The sequence below is a fragment of the Rhinolophus sinicus genome, linkage group LG01 (genome assembly GCF_036562045.2).
Source record: "Rhinolophus sinicus isolate RSC01 linkage group LG01, ASM3656204v1, whole genome shotgun sequence".
NCBI classification, from domain to species: Eukaryota; Metazoa; Chordata; class Mammalia; order Chiroptera; family Rhinolophidae; genus Rhinolophus; species Rhinolophus sinicus.
In genome coordinates, this window is record NC_133751.1 from 140,843,205 (window position 1) to 140,862,178 (window position 18,974).

The window sequence follows — 18,974 nt, forward strand, 5'->3', positions numbered from 1 at the left end:
GTTTGGTATGACAGGAAACTTAGTCTGTTTTGACTGATAAATCTACACACAGCAAGAGGGACTTGTAACTCCACATATTATCTTTCTTGACATATAGTAACAATGTCTTTTCACACATTAAGTAGAGCTATCTCCTCCTGGACACACAATTTAAGTCTTTCCAACTTAAAATACAATGTGTTTAATTTACCACAATGTGGTAAATTTTGAAAGACAACTTCCCTCCTGTAAAATCTCTAAACCTCTATAAATAAGCAGGAAAGCCAATGCTTGGTTTCTGAGATCCAGCCAGATCACACATGTGTGGAGTGGTGCAGAGGAAAAGTATAATTTTCTAAGATAACTAACATTTATCAAAAACCATTTTTAAAATTTAGAATTGAATGAAATTATCCACTTTACTGCCTGAAGAAGGTTCCCAAAGGAAACAAAACTGACTTTTTCAAACCTTGTCCTAAATATTAGGAAAAAATTCCTTCTGATTGACAAGTCTGCCCAGACTAAAAATGACACACCCTGTTCCAGTGAGATTGAACCAGTCGAAATTAAACAAGGTTCTTTAAATTTATCTTCTTATATTCTGGGCAGCTTGACATAATCTTACTATTTCCAAAGAACAAATGACAGAATGAGAGATTTTTTTTCTAAAACAATGAAGATTTATTATAAATGCCCAGTTTTTAGGCATAATCTCTCATTCCAAAGAGAAATGTGAGCGTAATGAATACTTCTTATGGTAGCATAACAACTTTAAAATCTAAACATAAAATGAAGGCAAATGAAGCTTTTTTATTTAAAGCTTTTCTCTGCATTTAATTTAGATGGCAAACTTTAGATAGGTTTAGAATCTTTTCTAAAAGCATTTCACTTCTCCCAGCATTTTAATATGAATTTAATTGTGCTGCTGGCTCTTCATGAAACATACGATATTAGGATAAAAGCTGTCCAAACGTTCTTTACCAAAGAGAATTTTACCTACCCTAAATAGGAACCTTGAACTTTACCATTTAAATTCTCTGCAAGTTAAAAGAGTGGGATGCTAATAAACTGAGTATCTCCAACTAAATTTTTAGCTCCTCAAGGGCAAGTACCTTCAGGCATCCCCCAGCATCTAACATGATAAGTGATGAGCCAGTAGCTTTGCATTTACTTCTCTCTTTTTTCCAAGGTTTTCAATCCCTTAAACTGTTTATTTCTGTTACAAATAAAAAAGAAAGAAAATTCTGGTCTTTACAAGTTCTATTTAGAGAGGGGATGTCCTGGAAGGAATAGGTGGCATTTGGCACACTGGGTGAAGGAAAATTCAAGAAAATAAACAACTATACTTGGTTCTGAGAAATACCTTTGTTGCTGCAGAGTGAAATACTATGGAAAGTGAGAAATGATTGCTCTTGAAGTCCCTTGAAAATTCAGTAAAGTCTACAGAAATCACAAACTGCTGAATGTAACATTTCTTTGGGGAAATGTTGAATCAAGTCTGCATATTGGTGGACCTGAGGCCAAAACAGAATTGGCCCACATGACTATGACAGAATAAGCCAACATGGCAGGGGGACAATTGTATCACTTACGGTTGATTTCAACAGACATGGTACCAATCCACATAATTTATGAACAAAACTGTTTTTAATACAATGCGCTTATTGCATTTGTAAATGGAAATGAGAAGTTCAAAACAATTAAAATACATTTTGTCTCTAAGAATATACAGACACTAAAGAATTAAAGTTTCCATTTTTTAAGGAAAAAAAATATTCATTTTTGTCAAACATTGATAGTGATTTGGGCACAGATGCTCTAATTTTCATGCGATTCCATGAACCTATTCTTGAAAGAAAGCCATGTGAGGTTGACTGAGAGAACATTTGACCGCATCTACTTCTCCACCTCCATTCTTCTCCCGTTGGAAGTGAATTATAATTAAATCCTGTACAAGTTCTTCATCCATCACCTCAATGTCCTCCAATCCGGTCAGAAGCACCGTCCTCTTACATATTCCTGAAAATACCTAAGAAGGAAAGTAAAACAATAGAAAATTATCGAAGAGCTTTGAATTGCAAAACATTACATTTATAATAAGCTCTGCTGAATATTTTGGAGTTACCTCTCTTTGGAGAGACAAGGAGCCTCAGGAAGATTTTTCAAGCAAGAAAATATCAGAGTGAGATCTGAGTTTCAGAAAGACAACGCTGGCGGCATTATGACAAATAGAGGGAAGGAGGCCAACTCTACGAATAGACCAGTTAGAGAGGTAGTCAGAGGTGGATGTGACACGCTTGAGTGACCAAAGGAGTGCTCAAGGAGAAGCAAAATGAAGAGTTAAGTAAGAGTTCTAGCTTTCAGGTTGGTGGACGAGGTAGACGGTGGCAACATTTAACACTTGAGTAAGAGCAGAAAAGGAAGCAGGTTTGGGGTAAAGACAATGAATTCAGAGAATATGAGCAAAAAAAATATTTTTAATGCCCCATGATAGGAAACACACGAGAGAAATGTAGCTGTGTCGCCACATACAAAAATATTGTGCCATATCTAAGTAGTTTTAGTTTTAAAAAGTATACGAAAAATTAAATATGGTACAGTTTTGCATTAAAATATTATTTTAAAAGACAAACTCATTCACCAAGCAGATATGAGGAAACTATTTTGATATCCCTCACTAGTAAGATTCAAATAGTAACAAACTCACAACTTTTTCTTTATTTTTGTGGGATGGGGTCAAGCAGTAAATTCCCAAAATGAAAGAAAAGAGATGACTTTACCTGAAACTTTTTCAAGTGTGTTTCTATGTATGAAGAAACAACAACTCTATGGCAGTTTTGATTTATATAAAGAGGATAGTCCTTGTTTTTCAAAATCTTGTCAGCAACTAGAAGTAAATTTTAAAAAATTATTTTATTTATGTCACAAACATTTTTAACCAAAGTTAAAACTTCCTGTAAACAGAACAATATCATAACACACAGTAAACTGAGTGATTAATTTTTAAGAAATTCTGCAGTTCACTTAAAGACTTCACGGTACATAATTTTGAAAAATATAAGGCCAAACAATGAGGTTTAAATAGAGTTTTCTCTCTTGAACTATCTACTGCAGTCAATCAAAGCACAGAGGTCTGCAATGCCCTCAGACAGACCTACCTTAAGCTATATAAAATGCAATAACCATCGGCAAAAAGTAACCCACCCATCCAAACAAGACTGCTTCCCAGTTTCTCAAGAATTATAAAGGAAAACTATGATTAAAATAGTATATATATACTGTTTATTTATATATATATATATAACTACATATGTGTACACATATATATAAATTATTATATTACTATAGTGTGTATGTTTATGTATGTGTGTGTGTATCTGTGTGAATGTTAGTTATCCTATAACAAATACAAGATATTCAATAAAGTGATATAACGATGCTAACCAAAGGCGTAGGGAGAGTGTTGGATGTCATCTAGGAAAAGTGAAGGCAAGTAATAAAAATGCATCAGTTTTCTCCAAAACAAAGAATAATCAGATTTATCTTTAGCAGCACTTTTCTCCTAGAGGGAGAAAAAGGTAATGTGCCAAGATAGCATAAAATTTAACAGAAGCATTTCTAGTCAATCACTTATTTTTCCTCTCTCCAGTCCACTTTGGACTGGCACTATGGTACAGTGGATAAGAACGTAGGCCTTTGCTGGCAAGGATATGGAGAAATTAAAACATTGGTATACTGCTGGTAGGAATGTAAAATGATGCAGCCACAGTGGAAACCAATAAGGCAGCTCCTCAAAACATTAAGCACAGGATTACCATCTGATCCAGCAATTCCAGATAGACCTAAATATAACTACACAGTGGAAGAAAGAGAAGATTAAGAAAATGTTTCAATTTTTACTAAATTAATTCTCCTCTATATTATTTCAATTTTCTTTAAAAAGTACGGATTACTTTATTATGAATAAACCTAATCAATGCTTTTTAACTGTACAGTTAGATTTATATGTGCAAACCCAGGAGAAGCCTTAAGAACTAGAGCAAGAGGTTTTTATATTGAGCATCACTTGAACATATTAACAGAAGCAGCTGTAGAATCTTCTGTTTTCAATCATAAGAATGTAAACCTTCCTCAGATGATTTGGTAAAAGTCCAGTTGTACCTATAAAGGGAACAGATATCTAGCTGTCCTTTCCATTCACCCCTTGTCTTCCCTGGAATCAATTCCTTGCACCTAACAGACCTTTTTCAATCCTAATAGGTAAGATGGAAGAGATAGTGTTATAAATATATTTACATTTCTCTGCCACACACCCAGTGTGTGATCTTGGGTAAGTTACTCACCCTCCCTAGGCCTCAGTTTCCTCATCAATAACATGAGTCTAACACCCTACCTCCACTGCTGTGTTGCACATCAGAGGAGAGAAACATATAGGACTCCTGGCTCGATGCCTGGCACATGACGAGGATGTATTAGATTTATGTGCGTATTTGTAATATTATCATTCTCAGTAGCACTCATGAAAATCACTTTCAGGACTCTACCATTTTACACGGTTGAAAAAAAAAATCCCCTATTATCACGTTGTCTAATAAATTCCAGATAAAAGAAGGAGAAAAGAAATGCTTTCAAAAATGGCACAACATAATTTAAATGGCAGGGTATTCTTTAATGTCCTACATGGGTGAATACCTCCAGTTTCCACAAAGGTGATGACAGCACTTCCGGCCTGCTTATCATACTCCACGCTTTCCACTTCTCCACCTCCATATCGGGACTTAGAAAAGCTCAGTTCTAGCTTGTCTCTCATCTGACTTTCAGGGAGTTCATCAGGAATTTCAGTAACATTGATCTTCATTTTAGACACTTCTACGTGAACCTGGGAAATTATTTCATATTCAGAAATATAAATGAGAAAAGTGTCCATGTTTAACAGAATTCTGAAAAGTTTTAATCACCGTGTTACCTGGAATCTGAGTCCTGACTTCAATGGAACCGGCTTGGCCATAAGCTCCACAAATACATCCTGCATCTGCACATGATGTTTCCCCATACTGATCACATGTTGGGCAACTAAAAAACAATTTGGGAAGTATTAATTTCCAATATTTCAGTACATTTTTACCCTTTCGGTTTAAGAACAAATTATCCTAAACATTTTCAATTTGTTTTAGGTTTAAAGGATCTGATTTTTAAAATGTCTTAGGATTTCCCAGTGTAATGGTTTTGCCATCAAAGTAGGGTATATTAATGTCAAAATATATCAGCAAAAATCACAATGCAGAAATTCTCATCAAGATCTAGATTCATCTCTAAAGAGATAAGCCTGATAATTCTTCAGAAATTCCTGTATTATTTCAGCACAGCCACACCCTTCTTTTGCACTGATGACAGAATTACCAGACAATTCCCTTAGAACATTAAAGCACAGCCAGAAATTTCTTCCATGTTGAGTAAGCTGGAAAAACTTGTTGGTTAGTGTCATTCTGACAATCTTATCATTTGTCACTCCTTAATATGTTACAAACACCATAGAAATAAATATTTACTTTTTCTTCTGTCTTTCCCAAGAATATCATATTAAAGACCTCAGAGGCTTGACTATCCAAGCATAAATCTTTTTTATTTGCCATATTTAATGAGGAATTCTAATTTCACTAAAATGCTTTCGATATCATTCATTAAAAAGTTGATAGCCTTCAAATTGGTAAGGAGGAAGTAAAATTGTCATTATGTGCAGATGACATGATACTACATATATAGAGGGAGAACCCCAAAGACTCCACCAAAAAACTATTAGAACTGATAAATGAACTTGGTAAAGTAGCAGGACACAAAATTAATATTCAGAAATCAGCTGCATTTATATACACCAATAATAAAGTATCAAAAGGAGAAATTAAGAAAACAGTCACATTTACAATTGCTTCAAAAGCTATAAAATACTTAGGAATAAATTTAACCAAAGAAGTAAAAGACCTGTACTCAGAAAATTATAAGATACGGAAGAGAGAAATTAAAGAAGATGCAAATAAATAGAAACACATACCATGCTCATGGATAGGAAGAATTAATTTAGTTAAAATGTCCACACTGCCTAAGGCAATATACAGATTCAACGCAATTCCTATCAAACTGTCAAGGACATTTTTCACAGAAATAGAACATACAATCCTAAAATGTATAAGGAACCATAAAAGACCCCGAATAGCCACAGCAATCTTGAGAAATAAGAACAAAGTGAGAGGTATCACGATACCTGACATCAAATCATACTACAAGGCTGTACTAATCAAAACAGCATGGTACTGGCATAAAAACAGACACATAGATCAATGGAACAGAATAGAGGGCCCAGAAATAAATCCATACCTATATGGCCATTTAATCTACGAGAATGGAAGAAAGAATTTACACTGGGCTAAAGACAGTCAATTCAATAAATGGTGCTGGGAAACCTGGACAGACACATGCAAAAAAAGGAAGCTGGACAACCTCCTTACACCATATACAAGAATAAATTCAAAATGGAGCAAAGACTTAAATGTAAGATCTGAAACCATAAAACTCCAAGAAGAAAATATAGGAAGAAAGTTTGCAGACATTACCCTTAGTAATATTTTTATTGATACATCCCCTCAGGCAAGGGAAGTAAGAGAAAAAGTAAACATATGGGATTTCATCAAACTAAAAAGTTTTTCACAGCAAAGGAAACCATAAATAAAACAAAAAGGCATCCTACTGAATGGGAAATGATATCTGTCAATGATACATCTGATAAAGGGTTAATATCCAAAATTTATAGAAAACTCACTCAACTCAACACCAAAAAAACAAACAACCCAATTAAAAAATGGGCAGAGGACATGAAGAGACATTTTTCTAAAGAGGACATACAGATGGCAAACAGACATATGACAAAATGCTTAACCTCACTAATCATTAGAGAAATGCAAATAAAAACCACAATGAGATACCACCTCACTCCAGTCAGAATGGCTATCATCAATAAATCAACAAACAACAAGTGCTGGCGAGGATGTGGAGAAAAGGGAACCCTTGTGCACTGTTGGTGAGACTGCAGATTGGTGCAGCCACTATGGAAATCAGTATGGAGGTATCTCAAAAAACTGGAAATGCAACTACCTTATGACCCAGCAATTCCACTCTTAGGTATCTATCCGGAGAAATCCAAAACGCTAATTCAAAAAAAATTTATGCACCCCTATGTTTATTGCAGCGCTATTCACAATAGCCAAGATATGGAAACAATGAAATGCCCTTCGGCAGATGACTGGATTAAGAAACTGTGGCACATTTATACAATGGAGTATTACTTGGCCATAAAGAAGAATGAAATCTTACCATTTGCAACGATAGGGATGGACCTAGAGGACATTATGCTAAGTGAAATAAGTCAGACGGAGAAAGACACATACCATATTATCGCACTTATAATGTCAACTATAAGTGAGATGTCAACTATACATATATATGCATATGCACAGGATATGGAGCACAGCATAAGGAACAGTCAGTGGAACTGTAACAGCTATATACGATGTCGGAGGGATGGTAGATTGGGTGAGGAGGTTATCATTTTGTGAGGGGTATAAATGTCTATTACATTGTTTTGTACACCTGAAACTAATAAAAAAATGGAAAAAAAAGTTGATAGCCTTGCTATACTGATCACAAAACAATCACATCTAATTTACCATGCAAATGGAGAAGCTCAGTAATATAATTATGCCAAAAATCATTAGAACTACAAACAGCAACTATATGTCAGTTGTGTGGGAGAGTTTATTTTTAATTGTGTGACATGAGACTTTTTAACACCTCAGTTGTTAATATTTGGAGCTGCTTGTCATGAAAATAAGAGATACCCACACCTGGTCTTATAAACTTCACCTGTGTTTGTGATAATCAGCTAGCACACCACAGCTGGAGGGAGACAGAAACGGGGCTAGAAGGCAGGGCGTTGTCCTGTGCGAATTCCCACTCATTGTACCACGACAGGACTCTATAACTTGAATTATGACTCTTTTTTTTTGTAATGACAACAGGCAATAACAGAAAATATCAGTGAAGTAATATTTAGATGATGCTCTTTCCCTCCCACTCCCCACACCTAAACCTCCAACATCTGGTGATCGGATGCAGCTGAGAGGAACCACTTGTATTTAAACTTTTGTGATGCTGTCAAAAGCCAGCTCATGTCATTGTATAAACCCAAAGTTGTCCCAGGGGAGCAGGACCTCAGAGTCATGCCTAGGTGGAAGCAGCTGTTTCTGAAGAAAATCCTATTCCCAGCATTCCCAGGTAACCCCTGTGCACACTCGCTGCTTCCCAAATCCTCTCGTCCATCTCCATAACCAGTGTCAACTGCCAACATGGCTCTTGGTCTCCTCCTCCACCCTCAGCTACAGGGGTGGACCCAGAGTGAATAAACAGTATGTGTATATACTGACCTGCTAGAAGGCTTTTGAAAAATTACTATTGAGGTAAAATTGACATACACATTATATTAGCTTCAGGTGTACAGCACTGTAATTCAATACCTGTATATACTGTGAGGTGATCACCATTAAGTCTAGTTAACATCTGCCACCATACAAAGTTACAAAATTGTGTGTGTGTGTGCGTGTGTGTGTGCGTGTGTAAGAACTTTTAAGATTTACTGTCTTGGCAACTTTCAAATACAATTTTTCAAATGCAACACAATGTTACTGACCAGAGTCACCGCACTGTACCTTACATCCCCATGACTGATTTATTTTATATCTGGAAGTTTGTTCCCCGACTCCCTTGAATCCCTTTCTCTTTGGACACTTATTTTCAGGTTATAATGATGGGCCAGACATCAGGAGACATGAGACATAATAATAGATTCTCAGCATCTGAGCTCTGGAAGGGCTTCTGAAGACCATCTGGTCCTGCCCCATAACTGGACATATGGTGGCCTGCTCAGAGGAATGCTGGTCCAGTAGAAAGTACATGGGTACTCAGGGGTTGGCTCTCAGCTCTGCAGTTTGTTAACTGTATAGACCTTGAGCAAATTCTTTATCTTCTTTGAGTTTCTGTTTCCTAATCTGGAAAATTCCTAACATGTAGCAATGATGACAGCTAACACTTATTGTTTATTATGTGTCAGACACTGTGCTAAGTATTTCATCAACATTTCTCATTTAATACTCAAAGCAGCCCCATGAAGTAGGTACAACCACAAAGCCTATCAATAGTTAGCACAGTGCCTGACATATAATAAACAATAAGTGTAATAAAGATCTGAGATTTATAAAGAATCCAACCCAAATCACACTTCTAGAAAGGAGCAAAGCTGGCATACAAAGCCAGATTCTCCTCACTAAGGCGCCACCAGCTCTGAACAGAGTCCAACACCATGGCGAACTTAGGAAACATCAGGTTCCATCCCAAATCTCGGATTCCGAGGCTCTTTCCATTCACTGGTTATGTGCCCATAGGTAAATCACTTAATCACCTAAGAATCTGTTTTCTTGGCTATAAAATATAAATAGTAACTCTCCTATCTTATCGCTTTCATAGAATCAAGTGAGTATAAAATGAGATAATGTCAGTGAAAACTCCCTGAGCACTGCGTAGAGCTCTATGTCCTTGAAACATTGTTACTAGTATTATTATTAGAGGTAGCAGGTGGAATAGAAAGATACAGGTATTGGACATCACAATACCTGCACTGGAGTCTCAGGGCCATTGTGTTCTGAATGAGTGATCATATTCAAGTCACTTAATGTCTTAGAGTCCGTTTTATCATCTATGAAATAGGGGTTATCATACCTGCCTCAGAGTTTCAATATAAAGATTATATGAAATAATATGTGTAAAAATTGCAGAGCAAAGCCAAATATCTAAGAAAGCTTTTGAAAGTTCAAGCGCTCTCCAAAGGTAAGCTCGTCATATTATTGAACATTAGTCATACCTTCTTCTTCTTCAAAGGTGATAAGCGCTTCTCCTTTTTGCAGCTCGTAAGGAATAGGGGAGCTCACTTGAAATGAACAGGAGGTATTTAAAAACCGGCGGTAATTCTCAGGATACTCTAAAGATGTAAATTTCAAGTTTGGATCAGGAATATCCTCTTGAACCTAATTCAAACAGAAATGTTAGGTTAAAATTGACAAGAAATAACTTCAGTCCTTCCACTGATAATGTGATCATTCAATAATTCATTCACCACTGATTTCAGAACCCCACAGTCTTCTTTAATAACTTTAGTAATTGCTTCTGCCAGGTAAGTACTCGGTAATGTAATCAGATGCTGATGATTTAATATCATTTCACAAATGAAATTATAAGTATATAATCTCTCACTTTTTCTAATCAATGTTGAAAAAGGTCAATATTTGATGATGTTCAATTCTAAAACCTACATCACTCCTGTAGATAAGTACCCTTTAAATAACTGTGCCAATACTAGGCTAGCTCACAAGGAAATCATTAGACAGAATGTTTACTCTTACTGCAAAGAGGTATGACATGAAGTCAGGAGTACACTATAGGTAGTTATTTTGATAGCATACCCAAATAATTTCATCCAAAAAGAAAGACTCATGAATTATATGAATTAAAATTTATCAAATTTAAATGCCCCCTTCCCTAACACATACCCATCAACTTTTTAACCATTACTACAACTTAGGTTTATAAAAATGTGAAGGGACACTATCAACCAGCTTTGTAATCTGGAAGATAAAGTTAAGTGGTTAACACTCAGCTCCTTTAAATCACTGGGATCAACCGACCTATACTATTACACAGAAATGGACAAATGAGTCTGGTGTTTGCATTTCTATTTCCCATAGTTATTGACATGCTGAAATAAAAGATCTTTTTTTTTTTTTCCCCTCATCCCTGAAATAAAAGATCTTATCACAAAGAGATTAGAAATATTCAGTTATTTGATCGACTCTTCTATTCATTTATATCTTTACATGTAATTTCAGCAGAATTTCTGATCACCATAATTCGGATTTCAAAACAATCTGTAACGTCTGAGAAAAAGCAAAGTGTCTCCCAATAATGTGGAGATATTCTGTATACAGGCACTGCTCATTTTATCGTGCTTTGTTTTACTGCACTTCACAGATATTGGGTATTTTACAAATCGAAGAGAAGACCCACCATCAGCAAAAAGATTACAATTTGCTGACAACTCAGATGATGGTTAACATCTTTTAGCACTAGAGTATGCTTTAATTAAGATATTCCATTTTTTTCTTTCGACATCATATTATTGCACACTCAATAGACTACAGTACAATGCAAACATAATTTTTGTACGTACTGGGAAACCAAAAGATTTGTGTGGCTCACTTATATCGCAATATTCGCTTTATTGTAGTGGTCTGGACCTGACTCCCAAAATCTCTGCACCTAGAGAAGTCAAGAGCGTTTGGAGTGAGAGTGAGAGTGCCTGACTGTCGTCCTGAGCACACTCCGGCAGACAGCAATTGGCTCATGTCCTCCCGACCACAGCGAGAGACCTCTGTAACGTGGATCAACTGAGCTGGCCGGTTTCTCAAGGCCCTTTGAGATGTAAAACTAAATAAATAATTCTGTCTCCAGTCTGAAAAGTAACTAGAATCTTAATAGAGTCTTCTCTAAGTCTCAAACATGAGAAACCGCACTTCCTGATATTCAATCTTATCCCCCATTTCAGAAACAAAAAGTGACAATGCGTTAAGCATTTAAACATGTAAATAAACTGAATTTTTTTAAACAATATGAGTTGTTACGAAGAAAAAAGAGGTGAAAGTTATGTCTAATTCAAAGGCAGGAAAAACTGTAGGAGAAAATAATGAGAAAGATAGATGTCCAATTTTTTTAACTGAAACACATTTAAATTACTATAGCACCTTGGATGAGGAGAACAAAAAGAATTTAGTGAGACGACCAAGAATTTGATCAAAAATGATTGATAATGACCATTTTTTTGTTTTTGTAAATTTTATTAACGTATACGTAAATATTAAAAAGTACATTATCATAAGTATACATCAAGATGAAATTTTACAAAATGATCACACACGTGTGACCTTCATGCAGATCAAAACAAAATGACCAACACCCCAGAAGCCCCTTGAATTTCCTTCTAGTTCCTATCTGCCCCCAAAGGTAATCACCATGCTAATTTCTAATACCCTGCTTTTGTGCTCTAATTAAATGGAAGCACATGAAATGCCCCCTTTTATCTCTTTTGACTCAATACCGTGTTTATGAAATTCATCCATGTGACTGCGTGTAGTTGTAGTCTGTTCATTCTCATTGCTTGTAGTATTTCATTGTGTGAATACACCCCAATTTATTAATTCACTCTACTATGGACAGATAGTGAGTTGTTTTCACTTTGAGACTCTTACAAACAGTGGTGCTGTGGATGACCATGTTTTAAAAGTGAATTTTATATAATAAAATAGTTTTTTCTGAAAAATGGTGTCATTAAAAATGTGATACACACAATAAGTAAAAGGGTTACCTGAGCGGTTTTGGTGGCCTCTTGCAACTCAACTTCAAGCTTTTGGATCTCGTCCTTTAACTGAACATTTTCCTTCACCATTTCATCAATTAATTTCTAAAACAATAAAAAATAAAAATCAAATAGCACCAAAAATTTAAACAGCCCATGACCTCATTTTTCTAAATGAATTAAAGAGGCTAAATGTCTCTCACCCTGAACAAGGCCAAGAAAGACATTAGACTGCCTCAAAATAAGTATGATCACATGAATAATTAATTTGTTGGATGTTTCATGTCATTTCCTACCATTCCCAAATATTATCTCCATTATACAAACAAGGAAACCACCTTTCACATTGATCAAATCACAGAAATTTCTACAGTAGAGCAAGGATTGACACCCTGACCTGAACCTAAGTTCAGTGCTCTGTCAACTCCCTTCCTAGTTATTTGTGACTACAATATGTCTTTTAAATTGCACATATATTCTCTGGGGCAATTTTAAAAATTTGCTGTGATTCCCATAGTACAGCTGCTTTGACACTCCAGACATGGCCTTGGGTAAATGGTTTAACCTACCTGAGCCTCCCTTCCCTCTTCGGTCTGATCAGATCATTGTTAACTACTGTGTTTCTGAAAATAAGACCTAGCCGGACAATCAGCTCTAATGCGTCTTTTGGAGCAAAAATTAATATAAGACTGGGTCTTATATAATAATATAATGTAATGTAATATAGTGTAATACCAGGTCTTATATTAATTTTTGCTCCAAAAGACGCATTAGAACTGATTGTCTGGCTAGGTCTTATTTTCGGGGAAACACAGTAAGCTCTTAACTTCTAGGTACAAATCAAATAAATGAGGGAGTGAAAAAGTAGCTAATGTTGTAAGCCTTGTAAGACAAAGTAGTAATATGATTCTTCTTGTAAGACTTGAATGATGGAAGTTAAAATAAAATTTGGAAACCCTAATATCCTCCCAAATTCAAGACAATGTTGGGCAAAGATATAAAAAACATGCTTCACTGTAAAACTAATAGATATAAGTTAATTTTAATAATACCCAGTAATTTTTCCTTTTTACCTGGTATTGTTCATCTTTCTTGGGTTCGTCATCATGCCAATCTGCCTTAAGAGCTTGTTTTTCCTTGTCTTCACCAGTTGCCATGATTCCCTAATTATCATAACATGTTTAATATTTTAAAAATAGCATATACACACAAACTCAATAAGCAAAAATGACAACCTTTAAAACCCTTTCAGCGGAACCATCTCTTCTTTGTTACATCTTTTTTCCTGTCAGCAAAGTCTTTATTATCATGTGGCTTATATTCAAACAAAGTCTATAATTCAATAATTTCACACCTATAAATATACAAAAGGGTTATAAAAATCCTTTGCTTTTCAACACAACAATAGAAAACAATGGGCCTTAACATCCCATTGTAGTTAACATCTCAATCGTATTATGATGTTCCCTTTTAAAAGACTATTACTTTAGTCTTCTAGCCTTTTCTAGGACTGAGACCGGAAAAGTACAAGACAGGCATCTTTTGGTGCCAGAAAGCAAGGAAGTGCTCAAAGAATAATGAGGCCATGTCAAAAGGACAAAAGATCCAGCTTGAGGAGGTTGTCACTGGCCAAAATATGGGAATAAATTAATTGTAAGAGTAAATAATGACAGCAATGATTAAATCCACTGAGTGAAATAACTGATGTAAATAAATAAATTGAAATGTTGGTGAGGAAAGGACCATTTAGTTTCAAAATACAAAAAAACTGATTAATTTCAAAGGGGAAAACAGCAACTTTAAAGTGGAGAAGCCAAGCAGACGCCACTATCATGAAATAATCAAAGTAAATAATGAGATAAATCATGTGCCATCTGATAGGCTGCACTAAGAACACAGCATGACTTCTATGATATTCCTGCCAAAGATGCATAATCTGAATCTAAGCATGAAGAAACATTACACAAACTGGCCTGTTCTCTTCAAAAGTGTCAACTTCATAAAAGCCAAGGAAAGACGGAGAAACTGTTCTAGACAGAAGGAGACTAAAGAGATCACAATTAAATGCAAGGCATGATTCTGAACTGAGTCCTTTGTTATACAGGATATGATTGGGACAACTGGCAAGAAATGAATTGAATCCAAGAATTAGACGGCAGTAATGTACCAATATTAAATCCCTGATTTTGAACACCTTTCTTGTAGGAAATATATGTTCAAGAATTCCAGGGCAATGGGTCATGAAGTTGGAAATGTATTTTCAAATAATTCACTGGGAATAAATGTTGCTTGTATTGTACTTGCAACTTTTCTGTAAGTTTTAGATGGTTTCAAAATAAAAAGATATATACCTTATACATAGCTCCCTATTCTACCAACAACTGCAGAACCCTCATGATGCCATTCGGCATTCATCCAAGGTTTTACACGATCTAACCCAATGTACTTTCCAGTCTTATTTAGACGATTCCTGGATTAAGTCCCTTAATCACACCGAGCCCTCGAAGGGTGGCTCTTTTCCCTCGTGCCTCTCAAAATGTCACATCCTTCTTCTCCTCCCACCTTGATTTCCATCGAATGAAATCCTAGAGTTCTTCAAGATCCATCCCAAATTTCCCCCTCAAGTTCTTGAAGCCTTTTCTGATTCCCCCAAAAGACGTTACTTCTCCTTCTTTTATCTCCCTAAAAGGAGCTTTAATTATGTACCTGTGTTATTTTCCAAGATCACGACCTTGAGGCCAGAGACCAAGTCCACTCCTCCCTATAACCACTCAGAGCACAACAGAAATTTACACACTGAAAACACCTAAAATTTATAAAACTGTGTAGTATCTTGACTCAGGTATTCTGCTCAGGACATTCCAGGCACATGAAGTTCTCTTATTACATTTCCAGAAAGCAGAAACTGCAACATTATTTGTTTTATAAGTCAATATTCGTTAAAGCTTATAATAAAGGCTCTCAATATATTTAACTATAAATATCCCCCAAACTTCTTATGGTATATTTAGTATCTGGATACTTTCCCTATTTGTATGAGTGGGATGTACAGTAATAGCCTTCCTTTGATGCTGTCAGATGGGTGGCCCCTTTAAAGATGTCCACATCCTAATCCCCAGCATCTGTGAATATGTTAGGTTACACTATAAAGGAGAATTAAGGTTGTAGATTGAATTGCGGTTGCCAATCAGCTGACTTTAAAATATGGAGATCATCTTGGATTATCAGTGTGGCCCAAGGAATCACTAAGGTCCTTTAAAGTGAAAGAGGAAGGCAAGGAGACCAGAGTCAGAGTGAGATGTGCTAACAGAAGAATGGTCAGGGAGATGTAACGTCTAACGGCTTTGAAGATGGAGAAAACACTGAGCCAAGGAAGGTGGACAGCCTGAAGAAGTGAGGGGGGAGGGGGCGGGGAGGCAAGAAAACAGATTTCACCCCAGTCGCCTACCAGAGGGAAGGCAGCCCAGCCCTGTAGACAGGTTGATTTTAGCCCAGATTCAGGTAGGTCTTCCAACCTACAGAATTTTAAGATAATAAATGTGTTTAAGCCACTAAATCCTTGGCAATTTGCTATGCCAGCGAATGAAACAAACAAACAAAAAAACCAATACAAATCGCCTCCACCCATCTACTACCTATTTTTCTGATATACTCATATTATTGTGGTGTCAAGTGTGATAGAAACGAATTTTCCCATATGCATGCCAGGCAGCAAAAAGAAGGAAACGAGGGAAAGCAAGAAGGTGGTGATTAGTAAAATGGTGATACACATTTATAGTTTTTTAAAACCCTCTGTGTGTTGTACAGACAGGGAAACACCGTCTTCTCCTTTGGCTATCTCTTTCAAGACTTTCCCTGCATATTCTTCAAAGTAAGGCACGACTGCCAAACACTGCACCTGCCAAGGAGAGTAAATCCCCCTAAGGAATCTGTTTTTCTAAGAACTCTCTCTAGAGACGCTGCATGAACAGGGGAAACACAAACCATTTTAAGTTTCAGTTTCCGGAAAGAAGCAAAGCAAACTAAGGAGACCGGGTCAGAGGCCGGCCCGGCCTAGAGAAGGCACAGTGGGCCGGGGGGCAGGCGCGCCCCCTCGCCGGCAGTGTTGCCGCAGCGACCCGGGCAGCGGGCAGCGGGCAGCGGGCAGCGCAGGGGCGCGGGGGGCGCAGAGCCGCCGCCCGGGGTCCTCGGAGGGGCCATCCTTCCGCGCGCCATTTTCCGCCTCCGCGGAACCCACCTCCCTGCGAACCCAGGGCCTCTAGCCCCGGACAACTAGGGGCAGGGATGGCAGCCGGGAAATGGGGCCCCACTCACCCGCCTCGCCCGCCGAGCGCCGCGCCCCGGGGCCCAAAGTGCCCGACCTTCGCGGAAACTTCGTGCGGCCGCGCGCGGGAGGAGCGCCGCCGAGTCGCCCGGAGCCCGGGAGCGGGACGGGACCGTGCGGGTCCCTGAGGCTGGCGCTGCCTTATCCCGAGTGGGTGTCGCTCAGATGAACAGTTGGGTCCTTAAAAAAGAAAAAAGAGAAAACTCAGCTCAAATGGCGATTCTCTTTAAAACCAACCATTGCTCGGAATACCAGACCTGCTGTCTCCAATGATTAATCGCTAACAACTTACAGTTTTCACTTTCGATTTTTAAAACGTCGTTGTTTCGTTTTTGTTTTGAGGGTATCTATCCCAGAAGTATTCCTGAAGTTTCCATTAACACTAATTTTAGGACATATATTCAAAACTAGTCTTGTGTGTGTGTATGTTACTGGACCTACTCTTGGAAAAAGGAATTGAAACCAAGTCAAGTCAAAACGGGAGTCTATTCAGATTGTATAACTCGCATTGTAATGTCTTGTTCATTATAACCTTAATCTACAAATGTTTACAGCCAGCACAAGATCAACTTTTCTGTGTCTTTTGCAATGTCCTCTGGGCCCAGGAGTTGGGAAGTTGTGTTCAGTGGGTTTCTATGACCCATGTCCCTTGAAAGTTTTCTTTTAATCTTTTATTTTGTTGTGAAGCTTGTAAATAAATACTTCACTAGGTGTGATCCTTTCCTTTGAAAATAAAACCATCTGGCTTATTTCAAGAACTGCAGTGTTTCTTAATCTTACGTAAAGAACCACCCCACAGCTGCACTTGCTTATAGAGGACAGGAAGTAAAGGTACCAAATTAATTTCCAGGCATAAATTCTAGTTTGTAATGCTATGTAATCATATATAGTAACCGATACAGTGGTCTAAAATAACTGATAAAAGTCAAATTCCTTGGTATCAGTAATATTGATGGGAATCTATTTAAAGTGGCTCTTCTAACAAAAAAATAAAGTGGTGTATGATGACTTTTGTGCTCATCAGTCCAGTTAAGTACAAAAACTCCATCTGTTGCAACTTGAGAATTACTTCTCTTCTACCTTAGAATTTCAAAGAGCATGAACTCTAGAAGTGACCTAGTTCAACCTCATTTCTTCTTTTGTCTTATTTTTGTTTTTTATAAGAAGGTTATAAGCAGCAAGACCATGACCAGAACAGGACTTATCTAATATTGACTCAGATCCTGTTAAAGGGCGAAGGATGCTGGTAGTAGAGAAAAAAGCCCTTTGGGCCACCTTCATGCTAAAACCAGGCCAGGTGTAACAACAGCCTGAGTTCATCTCACCTTGAGATCCAGGACTCTGCAAAGCGCTGGGATTCTAAAAATGAGTAATAGTCAGCTCCTGGATATTAACAATTATAATGCTGGCATCTACTAAGAGCTCCTGGGCATCTTGTAAACCTTTTTATTTTGCCAACAACAATATGAGATACAGGTAGTACCATACTTTGCAGATAGGGACACTAAGGCTTGAAGAGACGATCCAAAATCAAGCAATTAACATATGATGACATTGGTAAAACTCTTGACCATGAAATCTGTCTCCACACTGTGTTCTGTGGTGCATAGAGAAGGACATCTATGGCCAGATAGGACTGGGAAACGGTGCACACTGGATTCACTTTTGGGGATTCACAAATGCACACCCGCACATGAAGAGTTTTGAGAAGTAGTGCAGGAAAAATTAAAACACATTAAAAAGTTTAACTTTATTCCAACTGCTTTGACCATTAAATCCATCTTTTTTGATGGAGCAGCTATTAAAATCTTGAAGAGTTTCTAATGGGGCAATTTGGGGAACACTTTATGAATGATGGCGCTCAGGACATGCTACCCCAAAATGTGCATCTTAGCACATTGAATAATTTAAGCTGAAGGAGTTTGAGAAAACAGGAGAAGAATGTCATTCTGGCCTTTCCCCTACCACTCCCCCTCTCCTCTGAAACAGGTCATAAAACCCTCCTGTGAGAGGTACATTCTTACCTCCAAAGATAAATGGATGCTGAGAAAAATTCAAACAAACAAGTCTTGCTGTTTCCCCAGTTAACTACACTCACCTCATACTCCTGCACCTATCATATTTCTCCACAACTGTACACTCTTCATCAAACCCAGCATAAAA

The 18,974-nt window shown here is 37.3% G+C and overlaps 1 protein-coding gene across 3 annotated transcripts; it reads right to left on the reverse strand.

Moving 5' to 3' along the window:
• Positions 1-1,604: 1,604 nt before the first annotated feature.
• On the reverse strand, positions 1,605-17,256 carry NMI (N-myc and STAT interactor). Of its 3 annotated transcripts, none has more exons than XM_074336119.1 (9): positions 17,104-17,256; positions 16,802-16,991; positions 13,561-13,650; positions 12,497-12,592; positions 9,944-10,106; positions 4,946-5,052; positions 4,672-4,858; positions 2,760-2,866; positions 1,605-2,008 (listed from the first exon to the last, which is right to left on the reverse strand). In XM_074336119.1, exons 3-9 carry the CDS (start codon positions 13,642-13,644, stop codon positions 1,823-1,825), a joined length of 930 nt encoding a protein of 309 aa, XP_074192220.1. In that variant the 5' UTR covers positions 13,645-13,650; positions 16,802-16,991; positions 17,104-17,256; the 3' UTR covers positions 1,605-1,822. The 3 variants fall into 3 exon arrangements, with proteins under 3 accessions (XP_074192220.1, XP_074192224.1, XP_074192233.1); XM_074336123.1 differs by having other exon boundaries at positions 17,069-17,192; XM_074336132.1 differs by lacking the exons at positions 16,802-16,991; positions 17,104-17,256 and adding an exon at positions 15,936-15,956.
• Between the last annotated feature and the right edge of the window lie 1,718 nt (positions 17,257-18,974).

What these genes read in the sequence shown, in the direction of transcription:
- NMI (XM_074336119.1), bottom strand. Translation starts at nt 13,644, where the DNA reads ATGGCAACTGGTGAAGACAAGGAAAAACAAGCTCTTAAGGCAGATTGG. An exon ending in CACCTTTGAAGAAGAAGAAG is followed by an intron (nt 5,053 to 9,943) that starts GTATGACTAATG and finishes ATTGTTTTTTAG; the next exon opens with TTGCCCAACATGTGATCAGT. An exon ending in AGTCAGGACTCAGATTCCAG is followed by an intron (nt 4,859 to 4,945) that starts GTAACACGGTGA and finishes ATAATTTCCCAG; the next exon opens with GTTCACGTAGAAGTGTCTAA.